General features: G+C 41.2%; 1 protein-coding gene across 3 annotated transcripts in view; it reads left to right on the forward strand.

The window, feature by feature from the left end:
• MYPN (myopalladin) overlaps positions 1 to 24,870 on the forward strand; it is an 88,432-nt gene that overhangs the window by 38,175 nt on the left and 25,387 nt on the right. Inside the window, exons 6-12 of one of the 3 annotated variants that reach the window (XM_045023479.1) lie at positions 1,344 to 1,415; positions 1,636 to 1,777; positions 3,534 to 3,557; positions 7,563 to 7,679; positions 8,405 to 8,774; positions 11,467 to 12,066; positions 15,371 to 15,518. In XM_045023479.1, the coding sequence (XP_044879414.1) occupies positions 1,344 to 1,415; positions 1,636 to 1,777; positions 3,534 to 3,557; positions 7,563 to 7,679; positions 8,405 to 8,774; positions 11,467 to 12,066; positions 15,371 to 15,518 (1,473 nt within the window). Of the gene's footprint in view, positions 1 to 1,343; positions 1,416 to 1,635; positions 1,778 to 3,533; positions 3,558 to 7,562; positions 7,680 to 8,404; positions 8,775 to 11,466; positions 12,067 to 15,370; positions 15,519 to 24,870 lie in introns of those variants that run through there. The other 2 variants (XM_045023477.1, XM_045023478.1) reach the window with 2 other exon arrangements.

Below are 24,870 nucleotides of genomic sequence, written 5' to 3' on the forward strand. Positions count from 1 at the left end.
GTGCTCCAGCAGGACTAAATAAGCAAAGTTACTCTCCCCCTCCTCCCTCACCCAGCCCCCTGGCCGCGCCCCCTGCCTGACCAGTAGGGCCTAAAAAATAGGAGGGCCTAAGGCTATAGCCTTATTAGCCTAATGGTTAATCCGGCCCTGGGTGGAATATATTTTCACATCTGCAATCCAAAATTTGGATTGAAGAGTCAAGGGGTCCCCCATGGAAATCAATGGCAGAACTCCCATTGACTGAAATGGCGATAGGATTTCTCCTAAGATTTTCTTGTGGAGAGCCTATCTTTCACCCTATAAAGCTCCCTATCCAATTTGGAGATTAACTCATTCAACATACTTTTAAAAATGAACAGCCAGTAGTTTTAGAAGAAAACTTTTGTATATTATGTCTTAAAGCTCTGCATGTTACTATGCTTAACTGTGGTATAATCAAATCTGCCATATCAATTCATTGTCTACTTTATTTTATTTTAAATTTAGAAGTGCACACTGCTAAAATATAGTTGTCCAGTTACTAAAGACAAATCTCATAATGGACTGTCTCAACCAGTCAGAGGAATTACTCTTTAGGTCTAGTCTTTTTTCTAAAATGTTTTCCATGATTAGTAACACCTAGTCAGTTCCACCAGCTGTAACAATGGTGGGAGCACTAGCTCAGGGCTCTGCCAGCTCCCAGCATTTTTACCACTGTCAAGAAGACTTGCTATGACCAGGGTTAGACAGCACAGTGTGCTTACGTGCTCGGCGTATCTCTAGAGTTTTACCTATGCTAGCACTCCCACTGCTGCTACTACTGGTACTGCAGATATATTTTACACTTTTTTAAATGCTAGAATAGATATAGGGTTGGTGGTCAGAGGGCAGGGTGTGGGGAATAAGTCTTTTTCAAGGGACACAGAGAAGCAACATGAGTAGATAGTGACAAGATTGGGGTTATGTGAGGTAGGGCTATGAGAGGGTCCAGTCAGATGCTGAGGCAGCCATTTATTGTGGGTAAATGGACGAAGTTCTGAGGACAGTAGCCAGTCAGAGCAGGGTGATATACAGTAGCCAGTCAAGCAAGGACTGATATAACTGCAAGGATGTTTCAGTGCAGCAACAACTTGAGGATGTTCCCTGTTAATTTGGGAATAACTTATCCTGAACTAAGGAACAGTTATAAGCTTGTGAACAGAAAACACTTTCAAGGTAAAACATTTAAATAGACTGGTAATGAGTGTTCTGACTTTACAGTAGATTCCATTTGAAGTGTGAGGGATATCGTATGTTTCTCCTGTGTACTGCATAATACCCATTGTATATCTAAACTTCACCATTGCATGTCTCTTAACCTCCAGAGTCAAAGCCCCACTAATTATTTGCAAGGATTGGATGGAAGACCTTTAATAGCTGCTCCTGTGTTTACAAAGGTAATTTGTTTTGATTACACATTTCAAAATGAAACAAGTCAACTAATTTTTTATGCATACATAACTTAAAACTTTGTTTCCTACTGTTGCTATATAGCAAAAAGGAAATCTACAGCATTCTTGTCTATCAGATTTTTTTTAAAAATATGTTGCAAAGTCATAAGACTCAGTTTTACTTCCAGAATCATTAAACTATGTATTGATCTTTTTTATATTTTAGATGCTACAGGATATTTCAGCTTCTGAGGGTCAGCTGGTTGTCTTTGAGTGCAGGGTGAAAGGAGCTCCTTCTCCAAAGGTTGAATGGTACAGAGAAGGGACATTAATACAAGATTCTCCAGATTTTAGAATATTGCAAAAAAGTATGTTTCCTGCATGGAAATGCTTTGTCTGCTATAATATAGACATTTAAACAAAAATGCTGACATATTTGCTCTTGGAATGTTTGGTTACAATGCATAGAGCTATATTAAACTATGGTTTATGCTGACAGACCAGAGTCCCCATCGGCAGTAGTGTTGCATTGGCTCAAGATACACACAAGTCCCACTTCTCTGGGATCCCTCAAGGAGCCAGTGTTGCCTCAAAGAGTGCGTGGTGCTTCATGGAAGGGTGTAGTGAAGGGGATGTACTCATTCAGAGCATCTCCTCAGTAGGTGCTATTTGCAATTTAAAATTGGTGTCCTGTGGCAGAATGCCTGTCATGAACAACAATGCAAAGATTGTGTGCTCTTCCATGGGGTGAAGCTTGCTCTCCTGTACATCAGTGGAAGATAATCAACTTCATTATGTGATAAGTAGAGTCCTTGCTAGTGGGCCCCAATTCTGAAGTTCTGATTTAGAATTTAGTTGTCAGAATTCACATTGTTTTATTGTGGGGTTTACTGAGGAAGGACTGGGAAAGGATTCCAGTCTAACCAGTCCTACATATTCAGATTGATTTCCTGAATAATGGACAGAGTAGACACAGCTCCTTGGAGACATCACTGTAACACTCTATACATAGGCACTGACTTTGTGGGTGCTCTGAGGCTGGAGCACCCATGAAAAAAAATACTGGGTGCTCAGCACCCACCAGCGGACCCTGCCAATCAACTCCTCCCCTTTCCCCACAGCACCCGCTGCCCACCGCTGATCAGCTGATCAGCGGCGGGCAGGAGGCGCTGGGGAGGAGCGGGGTCAGGAAGAGACAGAGAGAGGACAGGATGCGTTTGGGGGAGGGGGAAGAATGGGGAGGGAAGAGGCGGGATGGGGTGGGGCTTTGGGGGAAGGGGTAGAGTGGGAGCAGGGCCTGCGGCAAAGCAGGGGTCGAGCACTCCCGGGGAAATCAGAAAGTCAGTACCTATGATTCTATATGCTGATTTCACCTAAATATAAAGAGCCAGATTATGGCTTTCCCCATCTGACTGCACTTTAGAGTGGGGACACAAGCAATCGCAATTTCCATTTGTTTGTTTTTTGTTTTTGTTTCTCTTGAGTTTGCGACCAAATATTCCTTTGTCTTCCTTGCCTTACATAGATTCTTTGAGTTCTATGTTACTGCTGTCTTTTGCTTCCATCTCCCTCTACTCCTCCTTTGCCTGTTTCCCAGTTGTCTGTATTCTTTCTCTATTTGTCTCCTACTCCATTTCTGTACAATCCCATCAACTGAGAAGTGTTTAATCTTTAATGTTAACCCCTAGTATATTGGTGTTTATGGACTGCTAGCTACCTATTTGCCTATGCAGTTAGCTTGATTCACACACAAACTGCACACATTTGTGGTAAATAATCAGTAAAATTTCAGGTCTGTGTATACACATGGATTTACAAACACCTATTTTCAAAATGTGGATAATCTCTTTTTGCTGTTCCAAAGAGTTAATTGGAACATTACTCTCTGTTGACCAGCCCAGAGCAGGAGGATGCACTTTATGGATTTGCTATTCTCTTGACTCTAAAAATTCAGGTTTTTTTGTTGGCACATCAACAGAAATGTATATTGAAAGGTATGTTACAGTGAATGGAGAACTGAGACATCGCTTCATAGTGGGTCATAGTGAGAAAAATGAAGCATATTCATAAAATTAATGATATATTCAATCCAATAATTCTTTTGCTATTGTTTTTCCCCTATAGAACCTCGATCTATGACTGAGCCAGGTAAATATAATCTAATGTTTTATTTCTTTAGGATTATATAAACATGAGGATTTAATAAGATAAAATAAAAAGAATTCTAACAATGAAAACAAATAAGGTCAGTGGTAATTTTTACTCATAGCTGCAGATTTTTTCTGGGTGCAAATTTCTGCATTTGAACACAAAAAGTAAATTTCACATAGACTTTTCTTCTATCCATTGTACACAAATATTATTTACTGTACAGTGTTCCATAAAGGTGAAAGTATAGAAGCTCTGAAAAAGAGAAAACCCACTAAAGCAAAGTAACTTCTTTCATTTTAGAAGAAAACAATAAGGCCTCCACTCTGCTCTGATCTGACCCAACCTGGGACCCAAGTATTCTTTCTCACAGGCTAAATATGAATGGAATAGTCTGTATTAAGGTCCCCTGTTTTCTTGGGGTCAAATGTACATCAGATGATGTAGGAATAGACTATTTTTATCCAGTTTGCCAGTCAGGGAGCATTGTCTCAGATGTTTTAGCCATGTCAGCTATTACCTCTGACCACCCCTGCTCCCAACAAATGAAATCTGAGAGTGCCACATCAGAAGTTCGACCCCTGACATCAGAGAATCCTGTCAGCGGCTGGTTTTGACAATGTCAGGGGCCTGGGCTGAGCATGGGCTACCCTTCACAGTGTAATTTAGAAATACAAAAATAGATATACAAAAACTCAGAAGATTTGGAGTTTGTGATTGCGTCCCCATAAGGAAGTCTCTGCTCTAATGATACTTTAATTATTAAAGAATAAAGGTGTACATTTGAAAACATTTTTATAAATAAGAAGTTTAGCTTTTTTTTTTGCCCTCAGCCCCTTGCAGAGAGGTTTTTTGTTTTGTTTTAAAGTCTCCAACAAATCCCTGTGGATTCCTACATTTTCTCCTGCTCCACAATAGCTTTCACTTCAGCTCAGGAATGACTAGATGGAACTTCCACCAGAATCCACCAATGCCATCATTTATCAGCTAGTGATATCACTGCTTAATGTGAAGCAGTTGTTAGCAGGTAATCAGCTGGGTGCAGTTGCCACTGACTCATCATCCACTGCTCATTCAAAAAGAATCTGGATTTCCATATAAGCAGTGGTTAGCAAATCTTAGCATAAACTAGGTACTATAATACTACAAACTAGCATTATAATGAACTATTATTCTGTTACCATCATTGGCAAGTAATTTCTGTACTACTACTGTTTTCTCCCAATAAGTAAGAAGGGTTAACAAATCCAAATGTGCCGTGGTCACCCTCCCGTCCCCAGCAAGATACTGATAGAAGATACAATACCCATTCTTCCTGGGAAAGTTCTTGCAAAGCAACAGTAAAACCTTCACTGGTCCTTGAAGAAAATTATGTCAGCCCAGACTTATATAATCTTGAAATGCTATCCAACCTTGCTGCTTGATTAAATACAAACAATCCCACCATGATGGGTGTTTATCAGCTTGCGGCAGCTGCCAAGACATGTCAGACACTGGTCAGCCAGGAACAGCATAGTCACAGATTGATTTTCAAACAAAATTACCAAATTTATATTCACAATTTGGTGCCCACAATAAGTCTCCATGGTACAGAAAGAGTGACTTTCTGATGTAGGACTGTGGGCACAGTTCACTCCATGTGCAAAACTGTGTCTGTAAATTTGAGGCCCTAAGTATAGTTTTTTCACCTCAGAGGATGATTGTACCTAAACTGTTTCCAGCTAACTGCGCCCATTTTTCCACCTATCTTGGGGCCTTAAAAGCCTTTTTGATTGCAGTTTGGAAAGATTTGGCCCATTGTATTTGCTTAAATTAAATTTTAAGCTCCTCAGTGAAGGGGAACTTGTGTTCCAACCTTGTATATATTCCAGTTTTCGATTGGAAAGTCCAGTCAAAAGGGGCACCTGGCAGTGTCCGGTCAGAAACACTGACCGGACACCGAAAGTGTGGTTAGGTGACGCATTGCAGCGGGGGGAGGGACATACAGGGTCGAGTGCCTCCCCCCAGCAGCTGGCCCAGGCGGGGAGTGGAATTGGTGGGACCAGAGCCTCTTCTGGCCGCAAGGACGCTGCCCGCTGCCTGGAAGAGACCCTGGCAGGGAAGGGGCAGCAGTGGCAGGCTGCCCCCCGTCCAGGCTCAGCTTTGGGGACAGTGACTGAGCGAGCCAGAGCCCTCTCTCCCCCTGGCATGCTTGTCTAGGGTTGCCAACTTTCTAATGGCACAGAACTGAACACCCCTTCCCTATGACCCTGCCCATGCCCTGTCCCTTCTTCAAGGCTCCGCCCCCACTCTCCCCATATCCCCTCCCTCCGTCGCTGTTCTCCCCCACCCTCACTCACTTTCACTGGGCTGGGGCGGGGGGTTGGGGGTTCCGGCTGGGGGTGTGGGCTCTGAGGGGCTGGGGATGAGGGCTTTGGGGTGCGGTAGAGGGCTCCGGGTTGGGGCAGGGGGTTGGGGTCAGGGGGCAGTATGGGTTGTGGGTGCAGGCTCCAGGTGAGGCCAGAAATGAGATGTTCAGGGTGCTGGAGAGGCCTCCAGGATGGGGCAGGGCGTTGAGGTACAGGGGCTGGGAGGTGAGGACTCTGGCTGGGGGTGCAGGCTCTGGGGTGGGGCCAGGGATGAGGGGTTTGGGATACAAGAGGGGGTTCCGGTCTGGGGCCAAGGGATTCAGCGAGCAGGAGGAGGGGCGGGCTCTGGCTGGGGGTAAGGGCTCTGGTGTAGGGCTGGAGATGAGGGGGTTAGGGTGAAGGAGTGGGCTCCAGGCTGAGGCAGGGGTGTGGAGGGTGAGGGTTCCCACTGGGGGTGTGGGCTCTGGGGTGGGACTAAGGATGAGGGCTTTAGGGTGCAGAAGATGGCTCAGGGCTGGGTGTTGAGGGGGTGCAGGGTGTGGGCTCTTGGGGGGAGTTTGGGTGTGGGAGGGGACGCCAGGCTGGAGCAGGGGGTTGGGGTGCAGGATCCCGGCGGCACTTCCTGCGGCTCCCAGGAAGCATCTGCCAGGTTCCTGCAGCCCCTAGTCACATGGGTGGCCAGGGAGGCTCCGCATGCAGCCTTCACGCCCGCAGGTGCTGCTCCCGCAGCTCCCATTGGTCACGGTTCCCAGCCAATGGGAGCTGCAGAGCCGGCACTGGGGGTGGGGGCAGCGTGTGGAGCCTCCCTGGCAGCCCATGCACCAAGGGGCTGAAGGGACCTGGCAACTGCTTCTTGGAGCCACGTGGAGCTAGGGCAGGCAGCTGAGCCTGCCTTAGTCCCAGGCCCCTGCTGCGCTGCCGACCAGACTTTTAATAGCCCAGTCGGCAGTGCCGACCAGAGCTTTTAGACTGGGTGTTCCAGTTGAAAAGCAGATATCTGGCAACCCTATTCCTGTCCCCGGAAGCTGAGCCCAGGCAGGTAGCAGGCTGCCACTGCCGCCCCTCCACAGCCAGGCTCTCTCACAGGCAGCTGGCTATGCTGCACAGAGCAGCGACTGGGAACAACTCTGTCCCACTCCCCACTCAGGCCTGGCTGCCAGGGAGGGTGGCCAAACGTGGCAGGGAGAGCCGGCGCCAGGGAGGACAGAGCACCTCCCCCCCCAAGGTAACGTGAAATGGGGAAGGGCATGGGGGGAGAATGGAGGCCCCAGGCTGGGAGGGTGGGGGCGGGGAAGGTTCTGGCAATCCTCCTGGAGTGGCTGGGTTTTAAATATTACAAAGTTGGCAACTGTAATAAGGACATTTTAGAAAACATTCCCAATGTTGCTAACACCTGTTCAGTTTCACTTGTGCAAGCAGTGTTAGAGTCCTATTATAGATGGACACCAATTGCTGCAGACCTGCCAAAGACAGCCGGTAGCCAACTTATGCTAGGGCTGCCAACATTGTTAACAGTGGTGAAGCTGAATCAGTCTTAGCAATAGTGGGAAATTTTTAGAAAATGTCCTAATGGAGGCAAGGCCTTTATGTGTTTGATTAGCATGAGTTCACTTACAATGGGCTATAAAACACTAATATTTCTGCTGATGAATTTCAGAAGAGATTTGCACTTTGGTAATTGCTGAGGTGTTTTCAGAAGACTCTGGGAGTTTCACATGTACTGCAAGCAATAAATATGGCACTGTCTCTAGCATCGCTTGTCTAACTGTTAAAGGTAAGAGAGAATTTTTAGTAACTTTCTTGCAAGTACATATAATTGGATCAGGCTGTGATACTATATAGAGCAGATTGCTGTGTCTTTTCAGAACTTCACTTCTCCAGTTAGAGTACTTCTGTCCATCCTTGTAGGACATGAAGGGACAAATCCTGCACCAGTCTTTTCTCAAGCAAAACTCTCACTGGCCTCAGGATTAGATCAATAATCTTTTTTGTAATCTCTCTCGAGTCTCTCCAGTGTACCAGTTCTCTTACTATAATATAAAGCCCACAACGAACATGTTGGCCCAGATCCTCAGTTGCCACTCACCTGCTTTGAGCTTCTGAGATACAAAGCAGCTGGCTAACGCATCAATAAATGGAAAAAAGACTCAGCTCAGCATTAGTTTGCATTTTGCCCATGTTCGGAAGATTTTCTTTGCAACCATAAAAGCTAGATAATTTTTCTGACTGATTCTGAAGATGCTTGCGAACTCATTGGGGAACAAGGGTGTAGGTCACCTCTAGATCTTTCCAATTGTAGAAAGATTCTTTTTTTCTCTCTTTATAATATTCTCTGTTAAGTTTAAGAAATAGGTATGTGTATGAATATAGCCAAACAATTCATTCCAAAGCTAGATAAGGCATTAACCTGAGCTTTCCCAACTGCAACAGTTATGATTTTACTGTAATCTAATTCACCAAATTTAAGTAACAGCATAAGTTTAATATTTGCCATTTCAGGGCCTGAGGACCATAGCAACACTGCTGCCCTTCATACAATGAGCTCAATCAACTTAATTGCTGCTGAACAACATCCTATCCCACTCATCCCTTCACTTCCATTGGTGGATCAGCCCCCAAAACCTAAATTAGAAGGGGTCCTTGTGAACCACAATGAACCAAGGTCAAGTTCTAAGATAGGCCTCCGAGTGCACTTTAAACTGCCTGAAGATGATAAAGGAAGTGAAACATCATCAGAAGATGGAGGAGTATCTGCAAACCAGGTTAGACCACACTACTTCCAGGAGAGGATTAATGGACAGACAATGAAAATACCAGAGCCAACCTCACCTACAAAAGAGCCCCCTCCAGTACTGGCTAAACCAAAACTGTAAGTAAAAGGGATTTTAAGTCTTAATATTAGTGTTAGAAATCACATGCCATTAAACTACCTCTGATCTCATGTGTATTTCATGAGGAAATGAAAGTGCATTACGACATTTAAAAAAATTCAAAAATATTTTCCCATTTCTTTTTGTGTTGTGAATTTCTATGATATTTTGTGTGTGTTGTTGCAGGTAAGAGATTAATCATACTGCCTGGATCCAGGCAAAATGCAAGCAAACTTTGCACGTTTCTCACTTAGCTCTGCTTATGTAATCTTATCTGGAGTGGATACATACAATTTTGTATTTCATATAGACTGGTAGGTGTAGTATTTCTTGAATATGAAACTGAAGATTCATGAGACCTTCCCTTATAACTTTATAACTCAGAAAATGAATCTCATCCTGAGACAAATAAAAGATTTAGGGGTTTAAGATGGTGTGATACCAGACAAGTGCAGGATTAGAGCACTGTGGTCTGAGGGGAGATTTTAAGGACCAGTGTAAGATTGTTCAAGGACAACTTTTGGAATCCCAACCATGATGTACACTCAAACTGCTTCCTCTTTTATCTGAATACCCTTTTGCAGTTAATTAAATAAATGAACTTCTATCTTTTTGCTAATGGAACTTATACAGTTCCTTGCTTCAAATCCAATTTAGCAAGCAGTGTAGAGCCCTTCATAAAAAACAAACAAACAAGGAAACCTACATAGCATCTTTCATTTAAAGATCTAAAAGTACTTTAGAAAATTAACTAATGAATACTTTGAGGCAAGTGTGTAGTATCATGTCACTCACAGATGAGAAAACAGAGATTAAGTGACTAGCCAACAGTTTGTTTGGCACATTTGGAAGGAAAAATCAAATGCACAACTACAAAATGTGGAATAATAAGCTAGATGGTAGAACTGCAGAAAAGGATCTGGGAGTTATAATGGATCACAAGTTGAATATGAGTCAACAGTGTGATGCTGTTGTGAAAAGGGAAATTGTCATTCTGGGATGTATTAACAGGAGTGTTATATGGAGGCCAAGGGAGGTAGCTGTTCTACTCTATTTGACACTGCTGAGGCCTCAGCTGGAGTAATCTGTCCAGTTTTGGGTACCACATGTTAAGAAAGATGTGAACAAACTGAAGAGAGTCCAAAAGAGAGCAACCATAATTATAAGAGATGTAGAAAACCTGATGTGATGAACGGTTGAAAGAATTGGACATGTTTAGTCTAGAGAAAAAAGGGCTGAGGAGGGACATGGTAACTCTTCACAACATTATTAATGTTGCCCAACACTTGAATGACTACGGAGTCCTGTGGAAAAAATAATATGTGATCCTGTAATTAAAGGCTGTATCATAATGCAGATACCCAAGGAGGCCAAATTAAACTTGCACAGGCAACCTTAATTCTGGCATTTCGTAACTTTTAAGTGCTTGACTTTGAAAACTTAATAATGTTCTTTTAACAGAGTTTTTTGTGGGTACTAAATTATGTAAAGAACAACAGTTATATTTAAATAAATCTGGAAGTCCACTAAATTCATGGGGTTTGGATTTGGAGTGCCAGTTTGGGGCAGTTTATACTTTTAAACTTTCAGAAAGATAAATTTTCATGTGAAGAAAATGTAAGTGAATTCATAGACAGATGAAAGCACCATAAGGTTTGAAGACTCTCTATATAATGGTGAAGACTAAAGTGCAATATAAAATGAACATTAAAAAAATAAGCAATAGCAGCTTGTCTATCTTTCTTTGTTAGATATTAAAGGAAAATTGAGCGATTTATTACATGATGACTCTTCACATCTCATAGTTGTCATTTATGTTGTTTTTCACTAAGGAGAAAGGCAGCCTATTATCCATATGCTATATTTCCACGTGCATAATAACAAAATCTATCACATAATGTGGGAAATAATTTGCTTTGACTGCAAAGTGAACAAAAAGACATCCACTATAAATAACATCTAGGAAATAAAAATTTCATGAAATGCAGCTGTTCCCTGAATGATGTACTCCAGCCCTGCACTGAATGTCAACACCAGCCAAATTAAGGCTGATTACATTTACTCTTAAAGTGTAGTTATTACAGAGTGTTGTTTACCATACTGTTGGCTTCAGCACTTAGTTTAAACTCTTAATAGATGTTAAAAAGGCAGGCTTGATATTGGATTGTAAAAGTTCATTGTTCTCTCAGTTACACCAGTGCAAGCCCACAGACTTCAGTGGAGATGAACTACTAACTAATAACCATAACAGCAGAATCTGACTCCCTTAAAATAAAGGAAATTAAGTCTCCAGATCAGAGTTTTATTTTCCTGCAAATAGTTCTCTTCACCTGTTAAAGTTTAAAAAAACAAAACTGTTCCAGTCAAATAGTATGTATTATGGCACTGCGAAGAAAGGGGAAAGGCTTTTAGCAGGGGAAAGGAGTGGTTTATTTTAACAATATTTCCTTTTCACCCGATATCGTTCTCTTTGCTTGATGCCACAGAACATGGCATGTAACTGGAGTTGGGAGAAGGAAAGAAGCTCTCCCTAGTTTTTGTTATTAGCATCACCTTTCCTTTTGAGCCTGAGGTGTGACCAGCTGCACATGAAAATTTATACTCTCAGAACTACAGTGGCAGCGCAGACAACCTGTTTAACAGTTTGGTGTGGCACATGACAGATTTCACCCATCCTTGTTTTGTATACAGAGATCCCACCCAGTTACAACAGCTCCACAACCAGGTCTTGCTTGAACAGCAGCATCTACACCAGCCATCTCCCCCATCTCCAAGAGAACTGCCATTCAACACAGGTATATTGAACTCCACTACTTCATTCAACCAGCAGTCTACATCAACTATATACAAGCAGGCCAAAGTCTCTCCTTCACAGACATTCAGCTATACCCGACCGAAACAGTTCCTTGTGTCCCAGAACACCACACCGCCTATCAACTCCCCTTCCAGCTCCCCAGTGCCTACATTCAGCAGCGTGCCTCAAGGAACCCAAAGAACAATGAACAAGGAAAATTTCGTTGAATCTCCTCCACCAATCCAGACAAGGTCTCCGGGAGGGTTTACAAGCCAAAGTGAGCAGCCTCTAGCAAGTCCCAAAGAATCAGTGTTGCCTCCACTATTGCTTTCTATATCTAGCCTGAACCAATTTCAGCCCCACAGCATACTTCCTACTCCTGTCTCTCCAATCAGCCGGATTCAGAACCCAGTAGCCTTTCTCAGTTCTGTTCTTCCTTCACTTCCTTCTATACCACCAACCAATGCTATGGGTCTGCCTAGAAGCGCACCAGCTGCGTAAGTAGCACAAACTTAAAAGCTGAAGTTGGTACAGGAAGTTACTTTGAAACCATGGTTAATTTCTGTTTTGTGCTTACATAGATGTTTTGTTGAAATAATGTCATTCATGAAATAGAAATATAAAGATATTGGTGGGTTCTTATCCGTTAGCAGCATGCCCACTTCTTGGAAAGGAGGATTTGATTCATTCAAACCTTATGCCCAATTAAGGAAGCTTTGAGGCAGGCCCATCTGGAAGGATGGTAGCTACAACATGATACCTGGAGGACAGGGTGGACTCAGGATGACAAGATGGTAGGGTTAAAATGGATGGAGGTAGGAGATATTGAGGACTCTCAGGACTTCATCAGGGATGCAGAGAATTCTGTTAGTGGGAGGAAGAGATTTTACAGGATAAATCTAAACCCATTTATCTGTGAGCTATTAAAGCTCATTTACCTACTGTGGGTAAATGATTTAGATTTTTTAAAGGATTTGGTAACCAAGACATGGTGACCCAATGGTAGGCATATAGAATAGGTATATCTAAAAATAATTTACAAAAGGGTGCTGTTTTGTTTGCAATTGTTAAATATTTAAAAGCTCTGATGAATTAATAGTTTCCAAATAAATGATCATTTAATTATTAGAATAAGCGGTAGAGAGAGGTTTCTGTGACAGACTAGTGTGCTCTATGTAACCAAACAAGTAAGATGTTATACCCAAAAGATTAATAATGTTTTAAGTGTCTCATTTTTTTGTTAGAGAAACAAGGTGGGTGAGGTAATATCTTTTATTGGACCAACTTCTATTGGTGAGAGAGACAAGCTTTTGAGCTTACACAGAGCTCCTCTTCAGGTCTGGGAAATGTACTCAGAGTGGAACAGATTGTTTAACATAAGTAGAAGACACATATTTCAAGGGACTGTTCAAGGTGAAGTGGCCAGTTAATACCCCTGCAGTCATGGGGGGAAAGGGAAAAAAAGCGGGGTGGGGCGGCGGTTTAGTACGTTATATAGTGTTTTACATAAATCTAGTGCCTCTATTCAGTCCAGGATTTTTAGTGTCTAGTAAAGTTATGAATTTAAGCTCCCAGACTCATTTTTTGAAGGTGTTGTGCAGGTGTCCTTTGAGGATGAAGACTGATAGGTCAAATATGGAGTGATAGCTTTGTGAAAAGTGTTCACCCACAGGTGATATGGTGATTTTGTCTTTTATTATTTTCCTGTGTGAGTTCATTTGAGAACGTAGGGATTGTCTGGTTTCACCCACATAATTGTTATTGGGGCATTTAGTGCACTGGATGAGGTACACCCCAGGGTGTGATTGGCATGTGTAGGACCCATGGATCTTGAAGAGTATGTGGTTGGGGGTATTGATCATTATAGCAGTGAAGATACATCTAGAGTTTTTGCATCTGTTGTTCTGGCAGGGTCTGGCGCTACTTTGAGTTGGTGTGTCCTGGTCTGTAGGAAGCTTGTTTCTGATGATGAGCGGGGAGAGGCTGGGGGTTGTTTAAAGGCTAGAAGAGGGTGGTCTGTCATTGATTTCTTGACAGAGTTGAGATTAATAATAATAACTGCTGTCTCTCACACCAACACTGTGTTAGCATGTATTACACTAACACTTTTAAAGATCTTTTCATGAATAGACCTCCAAACTCTTTACAAAGGGGGAGTCAGCATTACTGTCCTTATCTTACACATGGAGTAAATGAGAGACAGCAAGGCAGTGACTGTCAAGAATAAACCTAGAGCCTCGACTCACTGTCCTGTGTGCAGTCCCCATGGCCATAACTTTATGTCAAATACAGACAAATCTAGGAATTAAAAAAATATATACATGTCTACTCCCACCACTCACCAGCCTTTCATAGTAAAGTTCAAAGAAGCCTTTAAGTACATTTAAGATTGCTCAGCACCACCAGCTATTTGGTTTCTACTGAGCTCAGCAACATTCCTACAACACATGCCTGGGCTCTTCTGCAGTCGCAGCATGGAGGGCAGACATATGAAACAGAGCTGTCATGTTCTTAGTTAGGATTTTACCCTTACCCCACCAAACAGTGAATGAGATCTCTGCAGCTTTTACAACCTCACAACAACAACAGTAGGGAAAAACCAAACAAACAAAAACCCACTTGGAGCTAGTGCATACGTACTGCAGAATAATTGTTCCCTTCACATTAATCACACTTAACGTTTATATAGCGCATTATAATCATTAACGAATTAATCTTCAGAATACTGAGGTATGGCAGGTAACTATTATTATCTGCATTTGCTGTTCCTGGCTCACAGCCTAGAGCTAACTCCACATGTAAATAGCTCCTAAACAGTCAAGGGCCAAATGTACATCTTAATATGGGAGCAAGCATCAAAATGAGGGGCACAAAAATTATTTGAGTTAATGGATGAACATTTAGGTCTAGGTATACTTGGTCCTACGTCGGTGAAGTGGGTTGGACTAGATGACCTCTTGAGGTGCCTTCCAGCCCTACATTTCTATGATTTACCAGAACTTTAGTTTAATTATTTTGCATTGGTGATGTTAAGAATTACTGCAGTAGGAGTGGTGAGATAACACCAAACTTGTGTGGGATGATCTAAGATAAATGTGCTTTTCATAGTGATGGACTGTTACCCCTTCTACCGATGCTTCCCATTAGTCAGAACACAACTAATTAATTATATTAGTACATTGCAGATTTACTCCCCAATTGCTGTTGGGAGAGGTAGGCCATAGGAAGGCATATTCTCTTAGCGTAGAGACTGTTGTTTAATATTCAAACATTTATTAAAGTTTGATTTAGTTTAAAAAGAGACAGCATTTCACAAATGGAAAAGTAGGGATTTGGCCTAGAAGAACTGCGAGGAGGAGGGCATAGAAAGGAATGACTGATCAGGGAAAATATGAGAAGGGGAGGGTGAAGACACACCCACTACATGGTTGCCCTGGTAAGGTAAACACCATTAACTTTTTTGGTATATTACAGCTATGTCTCTGTGTACCTACACATAGATGTACACACATTTCTTGAATAGCTTGGTGTTATTCTGATGTCCTCATTCCAGAAAGTAAGGATCTGGAACCAAGATGTAGTATCTAATGCATATTCTTTTCTAAATGTGCATTCTTAATTCCTACTGGCATTAACGAGAGTTAAATGCACACAGTAAGATAGTAAGTTTTTGTTCTCTGCTTAATAGATAAAGCAATCAGCTGATTTCTTTGCATATTTAGAGTTTAATGAATGACATTACAAAAGTGATTGACTACTATTTATCATTACTAGCATTTTAGTAACAGATCTGTTTTCTAGAGCAACCCATGGACCAATGAAGAAAAATCTAAAGCCCCTGCAATTAGCATCGGATGATTATATTCATGACAATAAAGCTGCAGTTGTAAGGGACTTGCAGAGAAAAATGCATTTCAAAGAGGATGTCCGTCGACATAGTAGTCAGCAGGTAAAAATAATGATTGTTATTAAAGTGCCCTTCATTCACTCATCATAAGCAAGATAGATGTTGAGTCTTATGGGACACAGATGCGTGTAAGGCTGTGAGATCTCATAGTAAGTACTGCTTACTGGAGTTTTTAACAGGATATAAAGAGGTATGGATTGTAGAATTTTGTACTGTGAGTGTTCTTATTTTTGCTTGATAATCTCTAATAGAGAATATTTAGGTAGTAGTGCAGGAATATAAAACCTTATCTGGGCATAGGCTCTTCACCTGTACTGGATTTCACTTCCTCACTTTTCATGACATTTAATTAATTACACACATCTTAATTCATCTACTGTACATATTTGATACAACTTAAGTAGAGGAACTAATTGTATGAAAGACTGCTTATTTACTTGGGTTGAAATAGTATGAATTAATATGCTATTTTAATTCTTTTTGTTATGAACATTTTTTCAGACAGCTGAGTAATATTAATTGAGAGGTTATTTCATTATCAGCTTATCATAAAAATGTTTGTGGTAGCCGTTATGTCTTTCAATAGGAACTTCAAAGCCAGTGTTAGGTGAGCTTAATTAAATAAGTTTTTAACAAAGCTCAAGAAAGTGAGTATCGGTTGAAATCAACTAGAATCAGTAAATACTTCAAAATGTGGGTGAATAAGAAATTAAGGTGGCAACAAAATGTTGGGGGAGGCTGGGGGAATTCCTTGATAATGCAGATTCAACAGCCATTTAACAATATTGGTATGAACTTGGACATGAAAAACTGAGAGTGTACTAATCGCTACAGAGTAGCCATTTTATCTGTGGGTAAGTATTCTATTATCACTACTTATATGGGACCCCTTGTACTAAACCCATTTACTGAGGCTTAGTCCAGAAAGTAGGGATTTTCCCAAGTTGCTCACAAACAAGAACTTTAAGCATCTCTGAAAGAGAATACACAGGTATCTGAAAACTGTGGCTCTGTGGAGTCAGTTACCCACTGTTACAACTGCTATTGTAATCTTTGGCTTTTTAATTATGCTGTTAACCTTTCCTCTCATGGTTTCCCCTCCTAGAACACTTCTAGTAAAACAATTGGCATGTGGTATGTTTTGCAGATGAATCACAAGTGTTACAGTTTGTACTTGCTATGGTAGTAAGACAAATTATTTAGATAACTACTGTGAAATACCAGTCAGTCTTTCAAGTTAACTGCATGATAACCTCTGTAGAAACAAGGGGCACTACATAGTATTAAAGTTATCTACTGATACCACAAGTTATTTATATACTGTATTTATCATTAGGTATGAGGCCAAACCAAAATCCTGAATCCTGCAGCCCAAGAACTTTGAGGAAGTTCAGATTTGACCCACCTCTAATTACTATGATAACTTGCCAGACAACATCCAATTTTGGGGAGGTTCAACAAAAGAAAATGTTAAAAAAGGGGGGAAGTCTAGTTCCACCGCAAAATGAACAATCCATCTCCTCCACAAGGGACTCAGTGTTTGAGCTAAATCCAGTGTTTTCACTTCTGCTTCCCAAATCCCCACCCTGAGCCACTAACATTTTTATACCTCCACAACTCAGGAAGGAGACTACTTTGGTTGATCCTAGAACCTGAAAGTTTGAGAGAAAACTTCTTGGTATTGGTCTTCAAACAGGACATGAAATGAAGGAGGGGGGGGAAAAGAACAGTGAACAGGATGTTAGGAATCATTAAAAAGGGGATAGAGAATAAGACTGAGAATATATTATTGCCCTTATATAAATCCATGGTACGCCCACATCTCGAATACTGTGTACAGATGTGGTCTCCTCACCTCAAAAAAGATATTCTAGCACTAGAAAAGGTTCAGAAAAGGGCAACTAAAATGATTAGGGGTTTAGAGAGGGTCCCATATGAGGAAAGATTAAAGAGGCTAGGACTCTTCAGCTTGGAAAAGAGAAGACTAAGGGGGGATATGATAGAGGTATATAAAATCATGAGTGATGTTGAGAAAGTGGATAAGGAAAAGTTATTTACTTATTCCCATAATACAAGAACTAGGGGTCACCAAATGAAATTAATAGGCAGCAGGTTTAAAACAAATAAAAGGAAGTTCTTCTTCACGCAGCGCACAGTCAACTTGTGGAACTCCTTACCTGAGGAGGTTGTGAAGGCTAGGACTATAACAATGTTTAAAAGGGGACTGGATAAATTCATGGTGGCTAAGTCCATAAATGGCTATTAGCCAGGATGGGTAAGAATGGTGTCCCTAGCCTCTGTTCGTCAGAGGATGGAGATGGATGGCAGGAGAGAGATCACTTGATCATTGCCTGTTAGGTTCACTCCCTCTGGGGCACCTGGCATTGGCCACTGTCGGTAGACAGATACTGGGCTAGATGGACCTTTGGTCTGACCCGGTACGGCCTTTCTTATGTTCTTAACATATGGATGCATCATATCTAAGTGTTTCTGTACTTGGCCACATGGGTGAGGGGTTCTGTCCCAACAAATGAAATATTGAAAAAGATTTTTTTTGGTATCAGGTATTTCTGCATTAACTTGGCTTTTTGTTTGTTTGGGGGGGTTATTTTGTTTTTTTTGTTTTTTGTTTTGTTTTTTTGGAGTACCAGGAGAGTTCTTTTTTAGGAATTTGTATTCAGTTTTTATCAAACACTGATAAATCAGTACTGCATAGAAAAGATAAGTATTTAATGAATGGATATGAGTATTGTCCTATATTGAACTTAGCTAGTAGTTTCATTATATTTGATATTCTCAATATTGTTTTTACTAGGGCTGTCAAGCAATTAAAAAAATTAATCATGATTAATCGCGTGATTAAAAAAATAATTGTGATTAATTGCGCTGTTAAACAATAACAGATTACCAATTATTTAAATATTTTTCAATTTTTCTACATTTTCAAATGTATTGATTTCAGTTACAACACAGAATAAAAAAAGTGTACAGTGCTCACTTTATATTATTTTTATTACAAATATTTGCACTGCAAAAAACAAAATAAATAGTATTTTTCCATTCACATAATACAAGTACTGTAGTGCAATTTCTTTATCATGAAAGTTGAACTTACAAATGTAGAATTATGTAAAAAAAAACCCTGCATTCAAAAATAAAACAATGTAAAACTTTAGAGCCTACAAGTCCAATCAGTCCTACTTCAGCCAATCGCTCAGACAAACAAGTTTGTTTACAATTGCAGAAGATAATGCTGCCTGCTTCTGGTTTACAATGTCACCTGAAAGTGAGAACAGGCTTTTGCATGGCACTGTTCTAGCCAGCACTGCAAGATATTTACATGCTAGATGCACTAAAGATTCATATGTCCCTTGATGCTTCAACCATCATTCCAGAGACATGCGTCCATGCTGAAGGTGGGTTCTGCTCAATAATGATCCAAATCAGAGCGGACCGACGCATGTTCATTTTTATCATCTGAGTCAGATGCCACCAGCCGAAGGTTGATTTTCTTTTTTGGTGGTTCAGGTTCTGTAGTTTCCACATCAGACTGTTGCTCTTTTTAGACATCTGAAAGCATGCTGCACACCTCATCCCTCTCAGATTCTGGAAGGCACTTCAGATTCTTAAATCTTGGGTTGAGTGCTGTAAGTATCTTTAGAAATTTCACATTGGTATCTTCTTTGCATTTTGTCAAATTTGCAGTGAAAGTGTTCTTAAAATGAACATGTGCTGGGTCATCATATGAGACTGCTATAACATGAAATATGTGTCAGAATGCGGGTAAAACAGAGCAGGAGACATACAATTCTCCCCCAAGGAGTTCAGTCACAAATTTAATTAACACATTATTTTTTAATGAGCATCATTAGCATGGAAGCATGTCCTCTGAAATGATGGCTGAAGCATTAAGAGATATATGAATCTGTAGCGCATCTGGCATGTAAATATCTTGTGACGCCAGTTACAACAGCGCCATCTGAATGCCTGTTCTCACTTTCAGGTGATATTGTAATTAAGAAGTGGGTAGCATTATCTCCTGTAAATGTAAACAAAGTTGTTTCTCTTAGTGATTGGCTGAACAAGAAGTAGGACTGAGTGGACTTGTAGGCTCTAAAGTTTTATATTGTTTTGTTTTTGAATGCAGTTTTTTTTGTACATAATTCTCCATTTGTAAATTCAACTTTCATGATAAAGAGATTGTACTACAGTACTTGTATGAGGTGAATTGAAAAATACTATTTCTTTTATCATTTTTACAGTGCAAATATTTGTAATAAAAAATAATACAAAGTGAGCACTGTACACTTTGTATTTTGTGTTGTAATTGAAATAGATATATTTGAAAATGTAGAAAACCAGCCAAAAATATTTAATTAATTTCAATTGGTATTCTGTTGTTTAACAGTGCAATGAATCATGATTAATTTTTTAAATTGTGAATAATTTTTTTGAGTTAATTGCATGAGTTAACTGCAATTAATTGACAGCCCTAGTTTTTACACATATTACCTCCATCTCCTCCTAAAAATTATTGTATAGTATTTTTCTTATGCAGAGTGTTGAATTGTATCTCAAATACCAGAGGGGTAGCCATATTAGTTTGTAGCCACAAAAAACAACAAGGAGTCCTGTGGCAACTTAAAGACTAACACATTTATTTGGGCATAAGCTTTTGTGGGTTTTTTACCCACAAAAGCTTATGCCCAAATAAAGAAAGCTTATGCCAAATAAATTTGTTAGCCTTTAAGGTGCCACCGGACTCCTAGTTGGTATTGTATCTCAGAGCTGTCCTAATTTCAGTGGCAGGGAAAGTGATTGCTGTATAATACAATTTGTGAAGCATCTTGGGAACATCGGGAATGAAAGATGTACTATGCTGAATTGTAAATATAAAGTGTTGCTATCATTTTATTATATTACTATAATTACTATTATATTACACAAGAGTGATTCCATATAAATTTATGTCTCGATTCCCTATTTATTATCCAACAATGACTTTCACGTGAAATCTGGTCAGCTTACAAGTCAAGAGTTTGCTAACTGTGCACTCAGCATGATATTTTATAATCCAGATGTGTTCCTTCAGCTTCATCCAGTACATCATTCATCACCAACAATAAAGGATACTAGATGCAGAACATAGCCAGTAATTTTGCTGATGATGCATGAGGTGGAATAGATTATTACATAGTCTTCTACAGCTATGTTAGCTGTGCAGTGCTGGCAGGCGTAAAAACATGTTTTTGCTAATAGATATAGCAGATGTAAATTTTACTGTGTATGCAGTAATAAGATGCCATTTTTACTAAATACTTTAATCATCATAACCATCCTTTATACTGAATTTTGCTTACAAGCTTCATTTCAATGGGACTATGAATGGGAAAAGTTCTGCTATTTGGACAACACTTGTGAGCTAACAGCAGTATTATTTCCTTGGAAAGCTACCATACAAGTTATATAATTGATAGGAAAACAAAGATAATGAAATCTCCAAACCCTGTGTTACAGTAAAATTAAGGGAACTAAATCTACAATAATCAAGAAAAGTTAGAGTTAAGGAATGAGAACAAGGAGTTGGATTAGTTGTGTGCAGAGCCGGCTCCAGACCCCAGCGCGCCAAGCGCGTGCTTGGGGCGGCGTCCCGCAGGGGGGCAGCAGGCGGCTCTGGTGGACTTCCCTCAGGCATGCCTGCGGAGGGTCCGCTGGTCCCGCGGCTCTGGTGCAGCATCCGCAGGCATGCCTGCGGGAGGTCCACCGGAGCCGCGGGACTGGCGACTGCCAGAGCGCCCCCCGCAGCATGCCGCCCTGCTTGGGGCGGCGCAAATCCTAGAGCTGCTCCGGGTTGTGCGAGTAGAACCCTTGCAGCCCTAAGAATTATGAATTGTACCCACACATTTTTGTTGTTTACCATGAAGAAAACTATGCAGCAATGCTCTCTGGCTGTATCTCCTATGAGACATTGAGAGCAGCATGTGATTGTTTTGTTGTTAGTACAAAGAGTAAAGCTACAGATGATTAAGTAATGGCCATTTTGTTCACAGCCCTCAAACACATTTGTATGCTTCCCTTTCCTTGATGAATATGATAATGACCAGGATATAGGAGGCCTAGAGTTTATCCAAGGCTCTTCTAGGCACCCTAACCAATAACAGAACTACACCTCATAAAAACCAAAACACAGCAACAGCAGATCAGAGGTCACTTCCTTTTTACTCATTCTGCACCAATACCAACAAAACAACCAATCATTGATAACCACAATTATCTCATCTCAGATCCCACAAAACACAGTCAAACCCCACAAAGACCCCCAGAACTCCCTCAAAAAACCCTGTACCCTAAAGGACTATAATCACACGTACTTCAGCCATCCCAAAAAGCAACATACAAATTTAGGCTATTTTGGATGAAGGGAGGGAACTAAATTCCAAAGTAAAGGTACCGTCATGGAGAATGCCCAGTTGTATAATACAAGACAAAACAAGATTAGTAATTGGCAATATGCCAAAGGATACAATTCAAGATCTTGGTATTAATATGTAAAACTCTTAGCAATCTAGGCTCTCTGGGAATGTCTACACAGCAAAAACAACCTTGTGGCAGTGAGTCTCAGAGCCCGGGTCAACTAACTCAGGATTGAGGGGTTCACGCTGTCTAAAAACAGCAATGTAGCCTTTTGGGCTTGGGCTGGAGTCCAGGTCTGAGACCTGACAAGAGGGGAAGGGCCTCAGAGTCCAGTTTCCAGCCAGAGTGTCTATACTGCCCACCAGCACAAGCCCATGAGCCCAGGCTCTGAGAGTTGCTGTTGGGGGGCAGGAAGGGTTGCTGTGTATTTGTACCCCAATTATTTGAGCAGTCACCAATTGCTTTGTGTCCCTGGCTGACAGTTATGGTCTTTTTTAAGGCCCTAGGTCTAATCAAGATCAAAGAGAAAGGTCTCTCTTGGACAATGGTCCTCACTGATAGAATTCACCACCTAGAAAACAGTCATTGAGCTTTTCACACTCTGCTTGCTGGGACACTGCAAACCCATTAATTTCAGTTGGTCTGCCTTTGACAGTTTGGGTGCACCTTGTCCTCCCCTCCGCCCACACACACCCCACACACATATTTGCTCTTTCTTCTGTTTTCCTTTTGCATCTAACTACTTGAGAACTGATCATTTGGGGGTGATTTATATTTTTGATGCCTGTGTATTATATGTGAGTGGCTGTGATTTTAGATTTTTACTATTTTATATTTCATTTTTGACTGTACAGCAAGATGTCACTGTGACGGGTTCCCCTGGGGTGCCACTTGGAACTGGGGTACCACTGAGCCCGCCTGACCCACCAGCCTGGGCTCCTTTTCACACTGTGGTGCTGTGATAAGTTGCCACGTTCTCCAAGCTTGCTCTTTCACCAGCATACCCACAGATAGGAACAGACCCAGCTGCAGCTTTACACACCGATGCTGAGATCAGCTCTGCATGGGAAGGCTCAGCTAAGGCATCTCCCAATTGCTAAGGCATCCCTCCACACACACACTCTGGAGTGTAAACCCAAAAATGTACCGTCTTGCGCTGCACAGGGAACTACACAGCGTAAGCTCATATAATTCGCCCCATCACTCAGTGTGGAGGGAGCAACAGCTTTCTGCCCTAAATTATAATTTCCACACACTGGTTTTAGACAAAAAAACAAAAACAAGTTTATTAACAACAAAAAATAGATTTTAAGCTATTATAAGTGATAGCAAACAGATCAAAGCAGATTACCTTAGTAAATAAACAAAACCACAAACTGAGCTTAACACACAAGATAGGTAGGATATGAATTAGCAAATTCTCACCCTGAGTGATAAACAGGCTGGCAGATTCTTAAGGCACAAGCTGCCTTGGCTTTCCTGGGTTTTCATACACAGGCTAAAAATCCCTCTAGCCTGGGGACCATCACTTCCCATAGTTCAGTCCTTGCCCCTCAGGTATTTCCAGGTGTGTTGTTGTAGGGAGAGTGAGGTACCATCATGATGTCATTGAACTCCTTTTATATCTTCTTCTCACTTGCTGAAAAGCTCTTTTGCTGTGACCTGGGTCAAACAGTTCCCATTGTGTAGTACTATCTCTGAAAGGTTTCTATTGTACACAGTTCCTGGGGTAATCCTTGTGCTTGTGGGCATTTCCTCAATAAGCCATTAACATTGTTTTGCCTTTTTACTGTTGTACCTGAAAGGCTGCTTGTGGGTGTTTTCAACCTCACGTTTCAGTAACACATAGACTCATAGACTTTAAGGTCAGAAGGGACCATTATGATCATCTAGTCTGACCTCCTGCACAATGCAGGCCACAGAATCTCACCCACCCACTTCTGTAACAAACCCCTAACCTATGTCTGAGTTACTAAAGTCCTCAAATCGTGGTTTAAAGACCTCATGGTGCAGAGAATCCTCCAGCAAGTGACCCGTGCCCCACGCTGCAGAGGCCCTGGAGGACAATTCCTTCCCAACCCCAAATATGGCGATCAGTTAAACCCTGAGTATGTGGGCAAGACTCACCAGCTAGCACCCAGGAAAGAATTTCTGTAGTAACTCAGATCCCACCCCATCTAACATCCCATCACAGACCATTGGGCATATTTACCTGCTAATAATCAAAGATCAATTAATTGTCAAAATTAGGCTATTCCATCATACCATCCCCTCCATAAACTTATCAAGCTTAGTCTTGAAGCCAGATATGTCTTTTGTCCCCACTACTCCCCTTGGAAGGCTGTTCCAGAACTTCTGTAGTGGGAGGTGGTGGCATAATTGTTTCATCCGAGGATGAGAATGAAATACAAGTGGGTGGCAGTGTATCACCTTCAGGGGCCTCTTCGGGCTCCTCTCTCTCTTCCTCCTGGACTTCTGATGGCGGTGGTCCTCTTGGTGATGGGGACCGAGTGGAAACTTCATCACTTCACATATGACGATAGCACATACAATCCAATGAGATATTACTGTCTAGCCGATCAAGACTTTTAGAATGATACCTCACAAGGCATACTTTGTACAAAACATATCCTAATGACATGACAGTGGTGAATATTGGGGTGCCAGGGTGTCACAGTCACCACCAGCTGAAGGAACAAAAAACCCTGCATTTTAGTCCTTAAATTGCAGCTCAAGCCTTTGTTCTCTTCCCTTCAGCCAGTCTATTGTCCAGGACTCCAGTCTAGATTTATTACTCAAACTTGTGATCATTAATTAGTTTACTGTGTGATGCTTTATGAAATGCTTTACTGATGTCCAGGTTAGTCACAATCAGAACCACCTTTCTTTAATCTTTTTATGTAAATCACCCTTTAAAAATTTCTATGGCCTTTGTATGACAAGATCAGTTATTCAGAAAACCTGTCAGCAATCACTTTGT

The sequence above is a fragment of the Mauremys mutica genome, chromosome 7 (genome assembly GCF_020497125.1).
Source record: "Mauremys mutica isolate MM-2020 ecotype Southern chromosome 7, ASM2049712v1, whole genome shotgun sequence".
NCBI lineage: Eukaryota > Metazoa > Chordata > Testudines > Geoemydidae > Mauremys > Mauremys mutica.